The following is a 22,428-nucleotide window of genomic DNA, read 5'->3' as shown; positions in this document are numbered from 1 at the left end:
TCTTACTCTGACCATTTAAATGCTAGTTTCAAAACACACTATAAAGGTTAAAATCTAAAATGTTTCCTAAGTATGTTATTCTTCTCAGGAAAAATACAATGGAAAATGGTAGTTATAATAGCATATAAGAAGCTCATGAAGAGAAAACAAAACTACAAAAAGTTTTATTATACAGTCATTTTCAAAGCCAAATAGGCTGAGAAATGAATTATACCAAAGATTATAAAACATATCACTTATGAAATACTATTAAAAGCTAAGAGGCAGTCTTTTTTTAGTGTGATCTATATTATTAGATTTTTACTCCATCACATTTGCAAAAAAGAACAAAATGTATTCTGCAAAGGCAAACATTTTCGAAACACACAATTCTTTAAATGCACTACATCACTATATTCTAGCCTCTATTTTAATACTTTAGTAATTAACTAGTAAGTGATGCAACTCCAGAACTGACTCTTGAAATTCCCTTTGCAGTAGAGTCACTCCCAGTTACATCAGAAGGCCATCTTAAGCTTAAACTAAAACTCGTTAAAAATTGCCAAAACATAAAGACTAATTTAAACTACAGGGGAATAAAATAATCCTACTGGCGACCCCCTCATGTAATATAAAGTTATCTCAAAATTTATTTACTCACAAAACAAATAAAGAAAATGAAATATGCAATCAACAAGAAAATACAGTGAAAATTATACTTCACTAAAGCTTTGCAAACTTTACTATACAAAGACCATTCCTAATTCTGTGCCTTTTCTCAAATAATTTAAGCTAGATAGTATCATGCCACCCAACAAATCCATTCCAATATGTTAATTTATCATAAAATTATTTAAAGCTATCAATATAATACATCCTGTCAAACTCATAAGCAACCATACTTTCAAAGTCAAAGTAGGTTAACCTATTTTGATAAATGTCCTCTTCCAGAAGTTACACATAATCACATTAAATAATTATATGCACCAACTTTCTTTATACACCAGCAAGATGTAGAGTAAAAAAAAAAAAAATCACCACATTCAAACCAGAAGGAAACACAGAAGAATTTCTGATTCCTCAGCAGTAAAACTTCAGAGATCTGTAACTCAAAAAGATCTCTGGGTTCTAATTATATTACCTTCTAAGCGAAATGTGCAATAATACCTCACAGTTGGCATAAAGCAGCATGTGAAAGATGAGGGAAATTATTTTAGCTGCATCTAAAAAGCATTTTCTGGTATTAAAGGCTAGGGATTAAAGCCCAAGTTTATTTAGAATGTAATACTGTGGGGTTTCTCTTAAAACTGAAATTCGATAACAAGAAAAATAAATGAATGTAAACCAAGCAGTACAAAGGCAAAATTATAATAAAAAAATTAAGATTCACAAAGTTGTTAGAAGTAATCAAGTTTTGAAAATGTATTAAAAATCCATTGGGGAAAATATTCTTCTATAGACAAAGTGAATTTAAATGTGAGGCTAACAAGTACATAAGATCATGGACCCTTTTATTCCTCTCGAGGAGCTCTTTGCATATGCTACGCAACCCTAGCTTTCCTTTATAAATAAACAGACAAATTTTATTTAGGCTAAACACCTAAAAATATGTATGTTCGATATGGCTACTCAAATACATTTAACTTGCAAATACTAATATTATATAGTAAAGGCCCTTCATAATACGAACTTACCCAGACACTCTGTGAGCAAACTCAATTATATCATCTTTAGTTCGTGGTCCTCTGTAATTATACGCCAGGTCCCCTTTTAATCTTAAAAAAAGAAAATAGGGTAAAAGTTTAGGTTATTTCAACTGTTTTCACATTTAATGATAATCACTCTCTATTGTAACACAAATTACAGCATATAAAATAGTAAATGCAGTGGAGTTTTAGAAGTAGCATAATCATGTAAAAAACAGCCAATAACTGGCTTCAGGGAACCAACAACCAAAATGCAAAGAAAAAGGCTGTATTTTATTAAAATTACACGAAAATATTTTACTCTGTATTTGATAACTGCATTGTGTCTATGCCTTCTGATAAATGAAAAATATATACACTCACAGTCAAGAACTCATCAAAGCTTAATTCTCACTATCTTCTCTATTAAAAAGTACGTGAAAGGACAGGGAATTAAAACTATTTTGGTAAAGGTAAAACCAATTTTAAGCAATACAACATCAGAGTAACATGACAGATGTTCCAAGATTAAAGAGTAAAACAATGCATAAAAATACCTCTTCTAGAAAATTAGATAATTTTCCAAAAGCCTGCCAATGAATTGTGTCCAACTAACTGAAATTTAAAAAAAAAAATTGTGAAAGCACAGTACAACATCTATAATTAAACGGAAAGGATAGAAAAGATAATTTACTGAACACAAGAAAGTCAAAGAGGCTTACAAACTTTTTTTTTTTAAAGGTTCTGCCCTGGAAGTATTTTGTGTGTGTGCGTGTGTTTTTTTAATTTTATTTTATATTATTTATTTTTTTGGCCACGCCGTGTGGCCTGTGGGATCTTAGTTCCCTGACCGGGGACTGAACCTGTGCCCTCAGCAGTGAAAGCAAAGAGTCCCAACCACTGGACTGCCAGGGAATTCCCTTAGCAAACATTTTTAAACAGTGGGGGAAGAAAGGGAGGCCAACACAAAATCCAAGAAATAAAAAAATTAAAATTAGTCAAATTTTAAAATCTGAGATTTCAAAATACTAAAATAACTTACTTTATAATAAAAATAAGTTTCAAAATAATTCCTCAACTCTCCACATTATTGAAATAAGGATGAGATCAGGATTAAACTCATGAGAAAATTCAATAACATTATGATTATAAAACACAAGTCCTTTAGAATTATCACAATATTTCTTCTACCATATATGCTCTGTCTTAGACGTGATCAACATCTACAGATGAGAATTAACATCCATCAGTTTGATTCTCTTTTCTTTCATCTCTAATGAAATAAGTCTATTTCAATCATAGAAAAGTAAAATTTGTTAAGAGACAGGATTCACAAGTTAAACAGAATATACCCTTGAGCTCCTCAGGGGTAGAGCTTTCCTAATTTACAACTGTATACCTTGTCCTGCTCAGCACCTGTCACAGTAAACTCAAAACACATTTGGTGAATTAGCCATAAACCACACATTAACTTAAGTGCAAAGAAAAGCACGGATGAAGTCCCTCTCCCTGGATCACACACTGCACCTAGAAAGAACTGTGGAACCCAAATCTTCAGTCCTCCAAGGAAGCTACTAGAAATTAATGTAATAAAATGTAAGTAGAGTGAACTAATAAAAATACACATATAAACATACAACACTCAACTTACAGCTTAATTGTTGGATAACCTCGAACTCCAAACTCTGAAGCAATGCCTTGACAAGAAAAAGAATAAATAATTCTAAATTTTTTTAAAATGAGAAACTAGGTAATAAATGAGCCTTTTACTTAAAAAAATATATATTTATACAAACCCATAGATATGCTGTTTTCAATTCTTATAAAAGAATATAAACACATACAAAAAAGAAAAAACATGACATTCTCATACAAAATAATTACTTAATAATCTAACTTATGACCTGCACAAAAATACTATAACAAAATAAAGAAAAATGCCAAAAGAGTAAATTTTTATCTCTAAAGTATTTACTTTAAAAGATATTCTTGTTTTAAAAAAATAGTATATATATATACACACACACATATATAAATAAAGTCTCACTCCTCATTTGAGTTCATTTCCAGGACAAATATTTCTTCAAAAAAGGCCCGTCTCTTCCTTTAGTGTTTTCTGAGTCTTAAAAGAAATGCTTTGTATTTTAATGTTAAAAACATAAATCATAGTTGCAAAATTAATTTAATATGATCTAAAAGCAATTTTATCTACTTGTTTTAAAAGTTTCTGCTTCTGTAATAACCTAGAGTAATTCCAGTTATTTCAAAGATTATTCTGAAATCACACGTTAATTAAAATGAGACACACTACAGTGGCATCTTTTTGAGGGAAAGGAGAATAGTAATGAAAACAAGCAAACAACAGAGAATTTCGACTTTAAGAGGTATAATAATCAATATGGGAAATTAATACTATACTACTTTACAGATTCAAGGCAATTAGGACAGGAAAGAAGAAATAAAATATTCTCAGTTAGTAGACAAAATACAATATACTTACACTACTATATGCAAAGTATACTGTATTTACTCACATGATCTCTCCTTTTATTTCCAGAATATATTCTTATGATAGCTGGGTATAAGAAAACTACCTCTATATGTGAGTTCTGATTTACTCACTTTAGTAATCATTAATTTTGGTTTCTCATCACTCCCCATCAATACACAAGAATAAAGGCAAAGTGAATTAGTGGCAAATAATATCGAAAATCTCTCCTCCTTCCCTTGTCAACTCTAGAGCTTCTCCCTTAAATGCATGGAGAGAGGTGACCAGTAGGTTCCAGACAGTGATCAACAATGGTTTTTATTAGAGGCAACACAAACAACAGAGGTAACAAAAATAGGAACTTGGTATATATATATATATATATGAAGATACAGGTTCTGCCTCTGAATAGTCATGTGAACTTAGACCAATTACATAATTTATTTGTGCCTATCTCTAATTTAGGACTTACTCTGTCAAGTCTATATATATACACACATACACACACACACACACACACACATACATACACACACACATTTTATTGAAGTATAGTTGATTTACAATATTATATCAGTTTCAGGTGTACAGCATAGTGACAATATTTTTATAGATTATACTTCATCTACAGTTATTATGGCTGTATTTCCCTGTGCTGTACAATATATCCTTGGTGCTTATTTATTTTATATATACTAGTTGGTAGCTCTTAATCCCACATTCTTATCTTGCCCCTCCTTGCTTCCCTCTCCCTACGGGTATCCACTAGTTTGTTTTCTATTATCTGTGAGTCCGTTTCAGTACTGTTATACACATTCGTTTTATTTTTCAGATTCCACAAATAAGTGATAACATAAAGTATTTATTTTTCTCAGTCTGACTTATTTCACTAAGCATAATACTTTTTAGGTCCATCCACATTGTTACAGATGGCAGAGTTTCATTCTTTTTATGGCTGAGTAATATTCCGTTGTATATATATACCACATATTCTTAAGCCAATCGTCTGTTGGCCCTTGGGTTGTTTCCATGTCTTGGGTATTATAAATAGTGCTCCTGTGAACACTGGAGTGCATGTATTTTTTCAAATTAGAGTTTTCATTTTTTCCAGATATATACCCAGGAGTGGGATTGCTGGATCATATGGTAGCTCTACTTTTAGTTTTTTAAGGAACCTCCATACTGTTTTCCATAGTGGCTGCATCAATTTAATTCCCACCAACTGTATACAACTGTTTTCTCCACATCCTCACCAACATTTGTTATTTGTAGACTTTTTGATGATGGCCATTCTGAGAAGTAAGAGGTGATATCCCATTGTAGTTTTGATTTGCATTTCTCTAATAATTAGCGACGTTAAGCATCTTTTCATGTGCCTGTTAGCCATCTGTATGTCTCCTTTGGAGAAATGTCTATTTAGGTCTTCTGCCCAATTTTTAACCAGGTTTTTTTTTTATATTGAGTTGTATAAGCTGTTTATATATTTTGGTATTAAACCCTTATTGGTTACATCATTTGCAAGTATTTTCAGGTCAAGCATATTCTAATTGAATAATGCTGTTATTGAGATTGCCCTCTTCCAAGAAGAAACACAGATTATGTGTGTAATGTATGTTCTTTTTTTTTTTTTTTTTTGCGGTACGCGGGCCTCTCACTGTTGTGGCCTCTTCCGTTGCGGAGCACAGGCTCCGGACATGCAGGCTCAGTGGCCATGGCTCATGGGCCCAGCCGCTCCACAGCATGCAGGATTCTTCCCGGACCGGGGCACGAACCCGTGTCCCCTGCATCGGCAGGAGGACGCTCAACCACTGTGCCACCAGGGAAGCCCAGTAATGTATGTTCTTAATGCTCCCCATCCCAAATTAAGAAGGCAGGTAAATATAAGCCATTATTACTTTCAACTAAACCTCATTAAAAACTGCCAAAATATAAAGACTAATAAAATTGACTGGAGGGGGCGGTGCAGCCCAGTAGCAATTGCTTACATAATTTAGTGTAAAATTTATTTGTATACAAATCAAATTTAAAAAATGAAATATGCAATCAATGAGAAAATACAGTGGTGGTATTTTATAGCTGACGTTATGGTTCTCATGATAAGCTTCAGAGAGAAAAATCCCAGCTCCACACGTAAGCCCATCACTTAATTTCCTTGACCTCAGTTTTCTTACCTATAAGATGGAGATGATACCACCCACCCTTTAGCCCTTTGGTTCTTTGAACATTACTTTCATCTCTGACAGAACTTCAACTGACAATGACGGCTAAAACTTCAAAGGTAGGTTTTCCTAAATGTAAATGATTGTATAATTAAAGAGGCACACAGCAAGGCATGAGTTACAGGTACATAACGACCCATGTTAGGGTTCCAACGTCTCCATTTATTGTCCATGCAGCTCAGCGTAAGCTCCTTCACTTTGGATTCTGTTTCCGCTTCTGGGGATACCACTCATCTTGTAGGGCTATGTGTGGTATTTAAAATAAGGAAGTGTGGGAAAGAATCTAACAGAGAGTTCAGCACATACAGATGCTCAAATGCTGAGTCCAGTTTCTTCTATTCTTGGTCCTGACCTCACTGTTAAGTAATTACCTGTTGACACACTAATGTGCAAAAAATATTAATAAGAATTAGCATGTGTAGATATCTTATAATTGGCATTAATATGCCTTCAAGTACCCCTCAAAACAATTTAGTGAGGTGGGGTGACAGATGCTAATGTTATCTTTCAGATAAGCTAATACTTCGGAAGACTTGTTAACTTGTTAGAAAGCAAGCATTGATTAGGCAGCAGGACCGATGCTGAAACTCAAGTCTGAGTTTAAATCTTTTGTTCTTTATTTTTTCCTGTCAAAGAACAATGGTTTATATAGAAACCTGAGATCAATTCCATTACAAACTGAAGAATCCATCTGCAACGTGAATAACTTCCCCGGAAATTTTGTAATTTTAAATGTTCAGAAAATAAGGTTAAGCGTAAAGCTCCCTATTTCATTTGTTTTCTCCTTGAAATGATAACAACTTGATGGTTAAGATACGCCTGATTATGAATCATGGTGATCTTGGATTCTGGGCCTAATTCTGTTGCTGACTTTGATGTCCGAAATTAGTAAAGTCAGTTCACTGCTAATTACCTTCTGTTACTTCATCTACACAATGAAAGGAGGGAAAAAGTGAGGAGTTGAACTCAACCTGAAATCCTTTTCAGCTCAAAAATACTATTTTTCTTAGTGTTTACTGAGTGTTACTATGTGTCTAAAATGGGAAAGGAATAAAATAATGCAGAGGTTCTCAACTGGGGATGATTTTGCCCTCAATGTCCGGAGACATTTCTGGTTGCCACAACTTAGGGGGTGGGGAGAGAAGGGAGCTACTGGCATCTAGTTGGTAGAGGCCAAGAATGCTGCTAAACATCCTACAACGCATAGGAAAACTCTTCTCCCCCCCAGAACAAAGAATTATCTGGCCCAAAATGTCAACAGTACCAAGTTTGAGCAACCCTGAAATATAGTCACTGACTAAAAGGGCTTATAATATAGAAAGGTAAGACTGATCTACAAATATATCTGAGATCTAAGAATCAGAATCAGAATGTTATTGGCCAGATGCCCTTGAAAGTTTATACATGAAAGGGGGGTAAAATATGATCTTTACTATAAAATGATGTCACACTTAGGTTGAGGAATAAATGGAATTTCAGTGGTTTCATAATAGAAATCAGTACATGACTACAGGTAACATCATAACATTTTAAGTGGTGAATGAGAAACAATTTTTGTGCTCATTTTTGAAGGAATATGTAGAAAAAAGAAAGGCTAAAATAATATGTGAATTTACACTGGACATTATACAACTTTTTAATGTTATTTGATATATTATTAATTAAAACCATGCATCAAGAAATTTTTGATACACACAGGGCAGGGTAAATCATGAAAGTTCAAATCCCTCCTGTTCAAAACTTCTATACACAGAGATTTGTTGGACTGAGTGTGATGGCATTTATTTCAATCACTGCAATTACATGATTGAAAAATAAGCTACCACCAAACAGTCTAAGAGATTTTCTACACTTAATCACGGAATAATCCTATCCCACCCTAAACTGAGATCCTATAAATAACTATCCATCAAAATAATACTTTACTCTGTGATTCTCTAACTTGAGTGTGCAGCAGAATCACCTGAAGTCCATGTTAAAAATACAGATTCTTATGACTCAATCTGATTTTCATTTGGTAGGGTTGGTGTGGGCCTTTGAAATCTGAATTTATACTGAGCACCCCAGGTAATCCTAATGCAGGCAGCCTGCAGAATAAACCCCGGGAAACACCGATGCTATACCGTCTGAAAAGCAACCTACGGGGATGGAAGAAACATGTACAAAACAACCAATCCTTTAGTGCTCTATAGTTAGATGCAGAATACTGCCAACAGCTAGCCTGAAAAAAGAAATTCAATTTCTTCACCTATTTGATTCCAAGTTCTACTGAAATACCTGTATTTGAGCTGCCTTGAAATATTTAAGAAAACTTTAAGAATTATATGCCAAAAATCTATTTGTAATCTCTAGACGGTAGTTTTTGAATACTTAACTACATTTTTTAGGAAGATGATATTTCTTTTCTCCATAGTACATAAAACATCTTCTTGATTCTATAACAGAATGAAAAATTCATCCATCGTCCGCCTGCCGATGCAGGGGACACGGGTTCGTGCCCCAGTCCCAGAAGATCCCACATGCCGTGGAGCGGCTGGGCCCGTGAGCCATGGCTGCTGAGCCTGCGCCTCCGGAGCCTGTACTCCACAACGGGAGAGGCCACAACAGTGAGAGGCCCGCATACCGCAAAAAAAAAAAAAAAAAAAATTCATCCATCACTGACATCAAACACTAAACACCAGACAATTTATTTATGTTTATTAGTTATCCTTTGACTGACTGAAATAAATGAATGACTGTATAGACGAATGTATGTGTATGTATGTCTAATCAACATATATGCCTAGACACAAAAATTTACTTTCACAACAGTTAAAAGGAATAATTTCTTAAACACTGTAAAAGCTTTATTTCAAGAAATACCAACTCAAGAATATTATCTTATCTTTCTCTTTCTAAGATAACTTCCTGCCATATATCTCATCCCCTCTCAAAGTCGCAGCAGTTCACTTGTGTGACTCAGTAATTCCAGTTCTAACATCTCACCTGCACTCTAGTTCCCCATATTCCCAAACATCAATAAAGCAAAATACCACAAATTCAAAACAGCTGCTAACATGAAAACACACACAAAATTAAATATATTATTCTTTTCCATTTAACCAGTGGTAATGTAGTTCAATGTGAATTGTGCTAGGAATCTTACACTATTTTCAATTGTTTTTCTTTATACCAGAGCCAATCTAGCACATCCGTGATTTAACCCTTGCAAATGTCTATAAGAATTACTGTTTCCTCTTTATTGCCCTGCCAACCACCCAAGTCTGCCCTCCCAGCACCCTATACCAAGATGCATACAAAAGTCCACTTAGATGATCTGTTTGTCTCTAAATGTTCTTCTTTTCATCTGTTCTTCTTTCAAAAACATTTTTATCACACCATATGCCTTCGCAAAAATGTGTATTACCTCTCAATTGACAAGTGATAAAATCCAAAACACTTTATCCCACCTGAGAGGCTCTTAAAATCTGGTATTATCCCTTAGCACCTTGTAAGTACTAGCCATTGTGCTAGGGGTTTTGAATAAGAAATATTAATACAGCCCTCACAACCTTGAGAATTATCACTCTCTCATTTAGACAGGGAAACTAAAATTAAGAGAGGTTAAGCACTTCCCCAAAGCCACAAAAGTAAGAGATGATAGACTTGGGCTTAAAACATACGTCTGTCTTGTTCCAAACTTATATCCAGAGTACAATGCTGATTTCCTAAAATGAAATATGCATTTTGCATTTCATACTTCCACTTTCTTCATTAATTAAAGGAAAAGGGAACCTACATTTATTGCATACTACAAGGGACTGTACATGTGCTACCTCACTCTAATCTCAAAACAACCAATAAAAAATTCATTATAATTAAATATTTACCCGTGTAGAAATCAAAGTTTAGAGACGTTAAGAAACTTTCCCCATGCTACAGGGCAAAAGTAGTAGGCAGAGCCGTATTTGATCTACTTTCTGAAGCCATGCTCTTCCCAAATCTGTGTGATACCTCATACTTCTCTAAACTTAATTTTGCGTTTTCCCAAATCCTTTAAGACAGGTGTTGGTAAACTTTATCTGTACAGGGTCTGATAATAAATATTTTAGGCTTCGTGGGGCCTACAGTCTCTGCTGTAACTACTTGAATCTGCCTCTGGGACATGAAAACAGCCATGAATAAGGGTAAACAAAGGAGAGTGACTTGTTCCAGTCGAGCTGTATGTACAAAGCAGGCGGAGGCCAGACTGTCCAGCGATGTGGTTTGCCAGTTTCTGCTCGAAGACATTCTAGTCTCTGGTACAGACTCACTAAACTCTTTTTCACCTCTATGATTTTGGTTTGATATTCTCTCTAATGTGAACACTTTCCCAATCCTCACTTGTATTTATCCTAACTCATCTTGTCCTTCGAGTTCCCGTTACTCCTCTACGATGCCATTCAGGCTACTCAGACAGCAAACTCTCACTCTTAAGCCATGCAGCAATGTCAAGAGTTCAACACTGAAATTTCTGTGGCTGTCTCAGGCAACTGATTATCTCAAGTGGGCTCAAAATAGGAAAATGGCTCATACATCTATATTGGGTATAAGATCAACATAGACTGCATATTACATATTCAATGGTTAATTCATCTAACTCATAAAATATAGTCTGAAATCTCTAAGATAATTTTAATTTTACATGAGCTAAAATATATATATATATATATATTTCTTCCTCTTACCTTGAATACTGCTTCATGTAATTAAAACACTTTCATTACCAGAACAGTAGAATGATAAACTGAGTAGATGCTTACTGGAATAGGAAGTAGCGTCCATCTTTCCAACTTTAACTGGAGAACCAATGCTTTTCATCTCTAGACCAACTTCATTCCAAATTGGTTCCAGTTTTTTACAATGGCCACACCATGGTGCATAAAACTTGTTTGAAAAAAAAAGAGAGAGAGAAAACCACTAAGATACTGTGCTACTTTGGGTATCAATCTTAATTTTAAAAGAATCTTTTCGACTAAATGATTGGATAATAATCTATTTTAGACAAAAAGTCTAAATATAATTTTTAAAGTGGTTTCAAAATAAAAGAACACACATATACACAAACTAGACAGGTCATCTCCTAGGATATACCTCAACACTGATCCTACTTTAAGTTTAAATGACTACTGATATCTATTTAAAGTAGATGATTTACAGTAAAGCATCTTTGCTCCCAGGTATGTCCATGTTATATATAAAATTAAACCACCAAATACACTTCATATATCACATGCACACCCCTTAAGTGTTAATGATAAAATTTATTTCTATTACAAAAATTCCAACACAGTAGGTGCCTCTGCTGTTCTAAGCGTAACCACTGGTAAGACGTGGGGAATCATCAGGATGACTGGTTTGGTACAGTGACAAGTCAGTCTGATGAAACTAAAACCCTAGTTCTTTCTGCTTCAGAATCACCAGATGGCTGGGGTGGTAGTTAGGTTCCTCCAGTGAAATAGTGTAACAAACTGCTTGTTGTACTTTTATGAAACAAGATTTCTCTCTCTTTTAATATTACACTATGGAAATGTTCAAACATATACAAAAGGAAAACAGACAGAATTAAACAAGGGACCTTCACGCCTCATTGCCTGGCTTCAATAACTGTCAGCTCTGCCATTCTCATTCCATCTCTTTTGCTGCCACTCTACTTTTTCACTGAGGCATGTCAAAATGAATCCCAAACATCATAAGGTTTAAATACATTCAAAGCGTCCAAGTGAGGAAAGGAAGATGAAAATCTGATTTTGTTCACTACTAAGATGAAAATATGATTTTGACTGCCAAGTGATATTAATATACTCAATCTCTTGGTTAATATGAAAAAATAAAGAGTGAATTCTGTAATAAAATCATACCATAATCTCCCTCAGACATAATCCACAAGTGGACCTCATTGAATTTCATCATTCCCCTGCCAGGAATCCTAAGGCTTTGAGGTTCACTTAAATATAAAAACCCAAATGGTACTCCCTGAGCAAACGAAGTGGGTAATATACATTAGTACTGTCTATTACATATTGGGGTGAAGAGAATGCAAAATAACACTTAAAATGGTAGGGGCGGTTACTTAGTACAAAAAGTTTACATACTCACATCTACAAGCCAAATGTCATCTTTTCGATTTTCTTTAAATCTAAAAAACAAAAACAAGAAAACAAATCTTTGATTGTAGGTTTCCACTTTACAACTGAATAGTACAGGTAAAGATAATAAATTGATAAATATAGGAGCATAGAACAAATTCTTTCAAAAAATTTTTATTTTTACTGAGAGACCTCTAGATCTTATCCATTAAACATCTTAATAAAAGTAGAGAAATGATAATAAGGAGTAAAGAGTCAAAAAAAAAATTAAAGTGGGACTTTGTAGAAACACAGACAGACAAATGCTTTAGCTTGTAGCCCTACACTCCACTTATACCTGTGCATTACAGAGCAGGCCTGAGGGGTTAGCCTTAGAAAGGTCTGCTTGCAGGACTGGTTCCTGGGGGGCATCTGGGAAGGGTGGTTCACTGGTCTCCCGCTGTACAATGTGGTTTTGTGATGAACAGCTACTTTCCTTCAGGAAGTCTGGAATTTTGGTAATGGCTAGGCAGAGGGGTGCTTGCATGGCCAATCCCCAATAAAAATTCCTGGGCAGAGTCTCTAACGAGGTTCCTTGGTAGGTAGCATTTCCCACTTGTGGTTGCAACTCCTGATGAAGAAATTAAGCACGTGCTGTATGACTCTACTGAGAGGACTCTTGGGAACTTGTTCCTGGTTTTCCCTGGAATTCGCCCCACGCGCCCTTTCCCTTTGCTGATTTTCCTTTGTGTTCTCTCACTGTAACAAATCACGGCTCTGACTTCCACGACAGGCTCAGTCCTCTGAGTGTTCCTGGTCAATCAGTGAAGCTGGGCGTGCTTTGGGGAGCCCTGACACAATACTCTACAAAGAATTTTCCTAAAACACAGTTCTGATCATGTTACTCTTATTTGACATTTTCTAGGTCCCTTCCCACCACCTACAAAAAAAGTACAAATTGCTACACTACTCTGGCTCCAACTTCTCTTCCCACTCAAATATAAGCACCCAATCAAATATATATGATTATATATTTGAGTATATAATCATACTCAAACATGAGTATGATTTCCAATCAGACTATGGTACTTACCACAGCTAAATTCACAATGTTTGACTTCCTACATTCTTTCATATTCAAATCCTATCCAGCCAAAAGCACTGCTAACTCTGTAATGCCTTCCTAAATTCCTCAGAGCTAGAAACGATCCCTCCATATCATCTTTACCCTCTTTATGATTTTCATCAATTTCCACACGTTGTAGTTACTTACATATTATCCAACCATAGATACACTAAGCGAGGAGTGTATTTGTTTCATCTCCTAGTGCCTTGCTCAGTGATCTATATTCAATTTGTACTAGATGAGTGACAGAAGTTCTCTGTGGGGATATTTTAATAAGATTCTTAACCCTATAGATAAGACAAAGAGAACATATCCCCATATCATAGCTGTTAGGTCCAAAGGTGTTCATATCTACACAACTGCAACACAGTCTGTTGTGTACCATGGACAAGGACAGCACCCTTAATCAATCCCTCAAATATTTTGGTTTGGCTCCCCTTGTGGTTTATAGTAAAAAATTCTATTTTATATTCATCTCGTGGGGCTACCCAGGAAAGTGTCACGGCCACCTTAAGCAAGTTGTTGAACCAGAGCCCTCTAATCGATGGTCATTATTCTTGAGGTCTTTGTAGACAAAACCCCATGCTCTGCACGCAGCGGCCAATGTTGGAGTCTGCCGTCCCCCGCTCCTTGATGTTTAACAGCCATCCTCCTCTCCCACCAATTTGAGTCGTTGGGAAGGAGTCGAAGGGTACAGAAGTCCCTTACAGGGCCCCACATGGAGTGGAAAGTGTCGTAATTGTAGAAGGGCATACGATTAAAGGAAGGGGCAGACAGCGTGTTCGCACATGCAGGGTTAATGAGCAGTACCGGACTGGGGAACTGCTGCCTTTAGACCCCAGGCCGCTTGCCTGAGCTGTGTAATCCAGGCCGTGGTAATCTTGTCCCCTCCCATCCGCTGATTAAACCTGTTCTTTAACTGTTCATTAAAATGCTCAACACCCCTATGGATTAGGGGTGATACGGAGAGTCCACTGTACGCCCCATGACTGAGCTCACTGATGTGTAGCTTGGACTGCAAATCCAGGGCTGTTACCAGATACAGTGCTCTCAGGGAACCTGAATAGGAAACAAATGTCATCCTATAGGGCCTGAGAGTGTGGCCCGAGTCAGTGGAATGCGTGGGGATGGCTAGACGAAGTGTCAGCTGCAGTCAGGATCCGGGGGATACTACGGGTGGGATGAGGTGCCTAACGTGTTCTATCTGCTGAGAACGCCCTGGCCCAACGTGAAGTAATGTGTTCCTGGGTAGTTATGTTTAGCCTTGACCAGGGTCTGACAAGCGGGACGGCTTTTTCATGCTGGTTCAGTCTTCCCACAGCAGTGGCAGTCTGTGCATGCCAGCTCAACCTACAACGGTGTCTGAATTTCCAAGGGCCATCCTCTTGTGGGTCCAGGAGGAGGCAATTAGCTGCACATCTGCTTGCTCTGGGGTGGACAGCAATTCAGTTCCTGTGTTCAGCTGACAAGCACGGGATGCTCATTGGTCATTTCCCTTTGTCAGCACAGGGCCCTTCCTGGTGAGCAACCACGGAGGGAACAAAACACTTAGTAGGGGCAGAACCAATCGTCATCCCAATGTCCCATCCTCACAGGGGGTCTGCTTTATATGCCACACAACCAATGGCCGAGCCATTTGCCAGAGCCCAGCGAGTGGGTGAACACACAGCAGGGCCTATGTGCGAGGGCTGGAGCAAGGAGCAGGGGGGGGAACAGCAGGACAGATCTGTCTTCCACACTGCATGAAGCTGCCCATTGTGCAAAGGTCCTTTACCACGCTTGGGAAGGACAGGTCTCTTTCAGGTTGGAAGTGGGCTGCACCCAGTTCCGTCCCAGGAGGAGCCATCAGTGAACCAGGCCCACAGGTGGCATGGGAGGTCTCTATGTCTGGGTCCCCCCTGGGCCAGAGGAGGCAGTGGCTCCTTGGGTATTACTCCTGGGAGGTGGAGGGACACTCGGGAGACCTTTTCACTGAATTGTGAGACTCCAGCTGAGCTCCTGGAGGTGCCGTTCCTAGTTCATGAGATTCCAAAGCTATCGTTCTTCAGCAACATGATTAGAATATCTGCTCGTGTGTCTACTACCACACTCGTCCACCAAGGGCCAACAGGCCAGTAACTGCCTCTCAAAAGCTATGTATCTTTCAGCCAACTTGGGGGGCTTACCAGGTCTGTGCTGGTTTGTGATGTCGTCCTTCTGCCACAGGCTCCCATCAGTGAACTGAGAGGTTGCTGAGATGTGTAACTCAAATGGCAGATGCGGACCAGTGAGACCCAGGAGAAGGGAAGCCTGGTGGCCAGCCTAAGGGCCTCTAGAGTATCCTGTTGGTTGGTGCCCAGCTAAAAGGCAGTGGCCTTTCTAGTACCTGATAGATGGGTGCCAGATCCCTGCACGAGTTATGTGACAACATCAGTAGCCCAATAAGCCCATCAATCCCTGAGCCTTTTTTATTTTGGGGGTCAGAAAGGGCCAAGAGTTTGGTAATGATCTCCTAGAATGAGATGTTGTACTGCTTCCCAGATCACCCCCCAGGAATCTCAGTTGTTACACTTTGTTGGTATTAACAGCCCAGCCATGTTGCCACCTGTGAGTCATCATGGTGTCGGGTCCTTGTTGGACAGTGACCATGTCTGGGCAATCTAGGAGCTGGTATCAATATAGTGGAAGGTCTGTGCTCCCTCTAGAAGTTTTTCCAGGTCATGGCCTACCTACTGAGAGCAGACAGGCAGGGAATTTAGATAAGCATAGGATATTAAAGGTGTGTTGAATCCATTCCAAATGAAGGAAATTGATCCTTATCAGCCCAGTGAAGACACATGCTGGCACGTGACATCATTAATGCCACAGACCAAGCTCCCTCTAGTAGCATCTTCCTGATGTCAGGTACCACCATGGTACTGAGCCACCTGTCATCAATGTTGAGTCTCCAGGTACCCAAGGCCTTGTGCACAGGCCAGAAGGGGGTCGGGGGGTGGGGATGGGGGGGCTCCTGAATAGAAAAAGGCTCACAGAGCACTCTGGCTTCCTTCAGCTCAGTTATTTCTTTTACTCACCAGGCAGCCAACACCGTTCTGGGGAGACAATGGCACTGAGAGCTGAAGGTCGGGTAGGTTCAGTCTTCCAATGCTGCAGGAAGATGGCCTAAAGTGTAGCAATCCCCACTGGGGCTTGGGGACCAAGGCCAGCAGGAGTGCACACAGCTAACACATCTGTGCCAGGTAGCAGGCTGACGAGTAGGGGCCCAAAAGCACTCAGCCAGGACCGGGCCTGGGCAAGCGTGCTGGCACTGGTCATCACAGACCCAAAGCCTGAGGGCATTATGCGTACCCTCCTCCTCCTGGTAGCAGGGGTTGTAGGCATCACACTCACCTGTATACTGATATCCAAAAGGCCCAAGACGTGCAGTTCTCCTCCACCTCCCCAATGAACTCTGACCTTGGCAGCCCCTGCCCCCGGGGAGAGAGAGGCCTCAACCGAACACCCTGTCAACGTCTGGGTAAAGGTTTTGGGACTCTCTGACTTGTCTCCAGACTTACTAGGCAGGATGGTGGGTGTAATTCTAATAGCCACAGGGCTGTCATCATGCTGACCTTTGAAAAAGCCCATCAGACCCCTCACAGGTTGGTACCTGGCCATGAGGTCCTTGGTAAGGAGCCTATCAGTCTCCTCCTTTGAGACCCCATCACTGAGCAACCTCACTCAGAGCTTCTGGAAAGGCTCTTGCATGGGTCATCCCAGAGAGGGCACCCAGTTCCCACTTACTGTTACTCTGTGCTGGTCAACCTTTGTGCTCTTCATGGTGGCTTTTTCCATGTCCAGAAATTTGTCAGTTAAGGCTTGGATTGTGTCACAGCCTGACTGACCTGACTTCATGAGGAGGCTTAACTGGGTCCAGTAACAAACAGGAACAGAAAGGACAAACCTAGAACTCTGAGTCTGGTTAACAGTCTCATTACTCACTGTTCCTAATCCCTCCCCACAGGCCCAGGAGACCACCAGGAGGCCTGCAGGGCCACTTGAGCCTCTGTGAAGGTGGGCCACATGTGTTCTTCAGTTACTGGAAATTCGCTACAGATGGGCCAAAACCATTAGTCCACGTAGCACCCGGCCGAGGAAGGTTAGGGTCTTGGGCATCCGCACCTGCCTATCCCTGCTTCTTCCTCCTCCTTAAGCAAAGTCACGCTGCTGGGGCGTTCTTAAGGATCAGGTCTAGAGCGACACACCCTTCCAGGCACCATGAAGTTTAACAAAATCACCTCTGTGTTAACAACGGTTTCCCTGAGAATCAAAGTGCCCATAAGCAATCCACTAGGGCGCCCCAATACCCATTAGCAAGGCTGCTGAGTGCCCCGTGGGATCTCTGGGCTTTCTGCTCTTCCAGAGCAGGACTGTGCTCAACTGACCACCCTGCTGCTGTACCAATTCTGTCGTGTACAGGTGGTTAATTAGGACAACAAGCCAAACTGAAAGTCACAATCAAGACTTTATTCACTTACTACGGCAGTGCAAGCCAAGAGGCAGAGAACACAGGTGCCAGCTCCTCAGTGTTCCATTTTTCTGAGTGGAACTGGAAGAGGCGAGGCGGCAGGCGAATGCAGCACAGTCGGAGACATTCACCTCACTGCTGAGCAGCCCTGAACCAAAGGCTCCTGCCTCTCTCAGGACCCATGGGCAGAGGGAGGGAGAAGGGAAAGGACAGGAGTGGACGGGTACTGAGTCCAAGTGGAGAAAAGTGCCTCGGCCACACCCCTCAATAAGGAGTTTCCCAGAGGAGGTTTTCCTGAGAAATGCCTTAGGTGAGGCCCCCAACAAGGAGGCCTTCACAAGAGGCAACTGGGCTAAGATTGAAGACACGCACATGAGCACGGCTGCCCTGGGGGCCTGAGTCTATGACTACAACTCCCTCCAGAGACTGCAGTGCATTGGCTGTGCCCCAAGTCTGGTGTGGGGAGGGCAGCTTCCCGCTGGAGGCCTGCCAGGAAAAGCCTTGTAATCGCCTATGGTCAGGTCTGAAAGATCAATCACGCACAGGATTTTGGTCTGAAGCAGCACTCCTCACCTACCATAAGCAAGGCCTTGTGATTAATGCTGTGTTACTGTGTGGTTACCAAATTCCAGCCCCCACTCAGTAGGGACTAAGGCCAAAAGACTTAACAAATGTACAGGTAAAATGGTAAGATAAAAGAGTCTGCCAATTTTTTATTCTTATAACTGTTCATAAAACTCTTGAGCACAATCCCATTTCATACATATATAGCACTTAGGGCAACTCCTGGAACAAAACTGGTGCTACATCAGCATTGGTCATTACTGTCTCTGTTATTAAAAGATTACATTCACACTTCACAGTACATTCGAAACTAATATAATATTGTAAATCAACTATACTTAAAAAAAAAATCTACCTCCATACAGAATTAGCGGATTATGTAGTGTAGATTAAGTGCTCAATAAAACAAGTGTTATTTAAAAAAATATTAGATTCATACAAATATTCAGATAACATAACAGTTGGAAGAAGTGAAGATACTATTTTAAAAAATATATACTCACGATTCATCTAAATCTTCTACATATCCTTTAGAGAAAGCCATATCAAGTAAAAAAACTGAAAAAAAAAAGACAAAATGTATACAGTATAATAAATGCTGATTTATCTTTTGGCTTATATGCTTATTCACCTATAAAATGTTTGTTTTTGGTTTTTTACAGCCTACCAAAAAACTCATCATTCATCCATCCCAGGGCACAAATGATGCAAAAGCATAAGTACTGTAGTTCACCTGTTTAATAAACATTTACGACCGTATGGTGACAGCAAGTTCTATGTAGGCTAGTAAATCTGAGACACCGAATTTCTCTTTAAATATGTTTATTTGCATCCTATTTTTCCTTTTTACCATTCCATCTTTTTGGAGTAGAGATGAAAATTGTTCTTCTATATTTCTTTTTCTCTAGTAACAATTATCTTCTCAGTATAAAGTTCAAACGCCATTCAAAATACCGTTCCCCCCGCCCCCAAATTGATAGAAACAAAATTGAGCTACGCTCCTAATACTAATTATAGAACAGTGCCTGGCACGTAGAGGGAACTAAACGGCTGCTGTGTAAGTGGACACACTGAGGTGAGAACCAGGGTACCCGATGCTGGCTGGAGAATGAGAAAGGCCAACACGCCCGCAGGTCACTTCTCACATCGCACAGCCCCCAGAGGCCCGACCAGGACCCGTCCTTGAACCTCCCTCTCTTGGCCCCCGCGTGGGTAAAGATTCTTCAGATGTGACAAGACTCAGAACCTAAAGGCAAAGCAGGTTTGGCCACCAGCTGGTAAGGCAGCATCCTTGACACCCATCGACGGAATCAGCGCTCCTGAAACTTCCTGCCGCACCGAGAACGGAAGCAAACGGAAGGCGCGGATGCCCAGCGAAGCTGCGCCGGGGAAGGACCCTAAGGCGTCCGCTCAGTCTCGGGACCCAGGACCCGGAGGGTATCTCGGTGGCCCCGCAGGCCTCTCCCCACACCGGGCCAAGACCCTACCAGGCCCCCGCAGCCGATCCCATCGGGGGAGGGTCCCCGCGCCCGCCCGCATCGCCCCGTGCGGCCTTTACCTGTGGCACAGAGCCGCAGGGCGGCCCCGCGTCTCCAAGCTGCCATGCTCGCCGCAGGGGAGCTGCAAGAGCCAACTCTGCGGAGCGGAGAGAAAGAGACACCGGCGGCCGCCGCCTGCGCTCCCGGAAAGGGAAGCCGGCCGGCCTGGGCGCGGAAGGGAAGCCTGGCGGGGGCGGGGCAGGCCGGCCTCCGCTACCCTCCCAGGACCCCTCCGACCTCCGCCTCTGAGCATGCGCGGAACTACGGCGCCTGCGCGGAACTGGGACGCCTGCGCGGTCGCATCCTCAAAGCCTCTGTTTCGGGGACCGCCTCGGGGATCGTGGGAACCTAGTGTAGGGGCGCTTTCCTGTGGGGCGGAGTGTTGCGTGGGTGTGCGTGGGGGTCGGGGGCGTTTCCGGGAAGTTAAACGCCTTCTAGAGTTTGAGCGGAAGCTGAGGGAGAGTGGCAACGTTTGAGGCTGAATCCTGCAGTCTCTTTCACCTGCTGCTCTTGAGCAGTTAGCAGTCAAATTCGTGAAAAGAGGTGGGTGTTAGCAGTGGGTAGAAAGATGGAAGGCTCTGGGTGCTGCGTGACCTTACATATGTCTACAGAATGAATTTGGAATTTTCTTTGGCCCTGTTTGCAAAATGCGAGGTCTGTCTCATTTTGCTCCATGAATGCGTTTTTGCAAAGAGTCCCCTTTAAAAAAGTGTTTCTCTTGAAGCCTGAAAACATGAAGCTGATCATGGGATATTTTTTTTTTGATGATTTGTTTCAGTTTCCTGATTTTTGAAATAAGTAAAATACTTACCATAAAATATTTATATTGCTATCTGTTTTTCTGCGTAACAAAAGTAATTTATAAAAGCGGTCTAGTTTTATACGGTAGTGACTGCTGCGGGAACTACATCTGACAACATGAAACTTTTATAGGAGGAGAAATACCAGAGGATTTAGATTAAGTCAGTTATTGAACGTGTGTTATGAGAACAGAAGTGGATTATGATGTCAGCCCATTCACCGTAGGTTCAAAATTCCATCAGGCAGAGAGCTCATAATGACTAGAAGATTAAGTTATAATCTGATTGAGAGCAAACCCTAGGTTTCATCCCTTTTATGCATACAGCATAGTAGCCAGTGCAGGCATTCAGCATATTCAAATACGTACATTTTTTAATTGAGCATCTAGTTTATTCTAAAAGTTTAACATATATAAATATTTACTCCTCACAAAAGTTCTCAAAGAAATAGTGTAAATGAGGACCAAGGGGCTCAGAAGCCAATTTGGTTAATAATTTAAAATGATGGAGTTGCAGTTTGAAACAAAGTCCCAGACTCCAGAGCTGGAATTTTTTCTGTAACAGGACATTACCTCTCAGGATTTCTTTCTGCCCTGGAATTTTCTCCCTCTCTCTCGCTTGTCTCCTTTTTCAGTCATCCTATTTTGGCTAATGGTACAAATGTTTGACCAATTTCCCTGGAAGTTATGCTAGGTATTTCCCTACTTAATATTTTCCATATTCAACTGCTCACCACATCTTTTGTGTTGCTTTTATAGACTAAATCTCTCTTCAGTCTGTCCCCATTTTCTTCATCTCCGTTATCCCCAGGTCAGGGTCTCATCTTCTCTTGCTTGGATAATTGAAATAGCCTCCTACTTGGGCTCCTAACCTCTAGTTTCCCCTCTTAAGGCACTCTGTGTGTCACTTCCTAAATGGATGTTTCAGAAATACAATTCAGAACTTTAATATAAAATCAGATTACTTTAAACTTTAACACTGCTCGCTGCGATACAGAATAAAATCATAGCTGTATACTATGTGTTAGTACTTTCATTATCTGTTGTTTCCTCTAATTTCTCCCCCATTAGTCCCTTCCTCCACTAACTATGCAGCGCTCGCAACAGTTCACTACTGAACCAGCCTTGCTGTTTTCATCCCTTGCACCTTGTATAAAATAATCTTCGTTAGTTAGATTGAATCTTATTACCATCAGCGTGTTTGCTATTTTAGCAAAAATCTCCTATGTTGCACTCTCTTTAAAAAAGGCTTTACTTTTTTAAAAGCAGTTTTAGATTCACAGCATAATTGAGAGGAAAGTACAAAGGTATCCCCCTAAAAGAAGTAGACTAAAAAATTCTCATTCTCATCTGTTTCAAAATTCTGTCTTCCACAGTGTGTAAAAGGAAATATATTTTTTTAGAATTTTCATCACAGCTTAAATTGGCAGGTGGAGCACAACAAAACCACTCTTGACC

The 22,428-nt window shown here is 40.1% G+C and overlaps 1 protein-coding gene across 3 annotated transcripts in view; it reads right to left on the bottom strand.

The window, feature by feature from the left end:
• The window catches only part of TMX3 (thioredoxin related transmembrane protein 3), a 46,069-nt gene extending 25,605 nt beyond the window's left edge, over nucleotides 1-20,464 (bottom strand). For 2 of the 3 annotated variants that reach the window (XR_013831191.1, XM_079941827.1), the window contains exons 1-6: nucleotides 20,192-20,464; nucleotides 19,137-19,191; nucleotides 12,489-12,528; nucleotides 11,153-11,276; nucleotides 3,316-3,361; nucleotides 1,674-1,754 (exon numbers count right to left, since the gene is read on the bottom strand). Coding sequence is in view for 1 of the 3 variants with exons in the window: in XM_079941827.1 (XP_079797953.1) it covers nucleotides 1,674-1,754; nucleotides 3,316-3,361; nucleotides 11,153-11,276; nucleotides 12,489-12,528; nucleotides 19,137-19,191; nucleotides 20,192-20,237 (392 nt within the window). In the remaining 2 variants the exon portion in view is untranslated. Of the gene's footprint in view, nucleotides 1-1,673; nucleotides 1,755-3,315; nucleotides 3,362-11,152; nucleotides 11,277-12,488; nucleotides 12,529-19,136; nucleotides 19,192-20,191 lie in introns of those variants that run through there. The other variant, XM_079941828.1, reaches the window with a different exon arrangement.
• Nucleotides 20,465-22,428: the final 1,964 nt, after the last annotated feature.

The sequence above is a fragment of the Stenella coeruleoalba genome (genome assembly GCF_951394435.1).
Source record: "Stenella coeruleoalba genome assembly, chromosome: 14".
Taxonomy (NCBI): Eukaryota; Metazoa; Chordata; class Mammalia; order Artiodactyla; family Delphinidae; genus Stenella; species Stenella coeruleoalba.
This window is presented reverse-complemented; position numbering and strand designations above follow the sequence as displayed.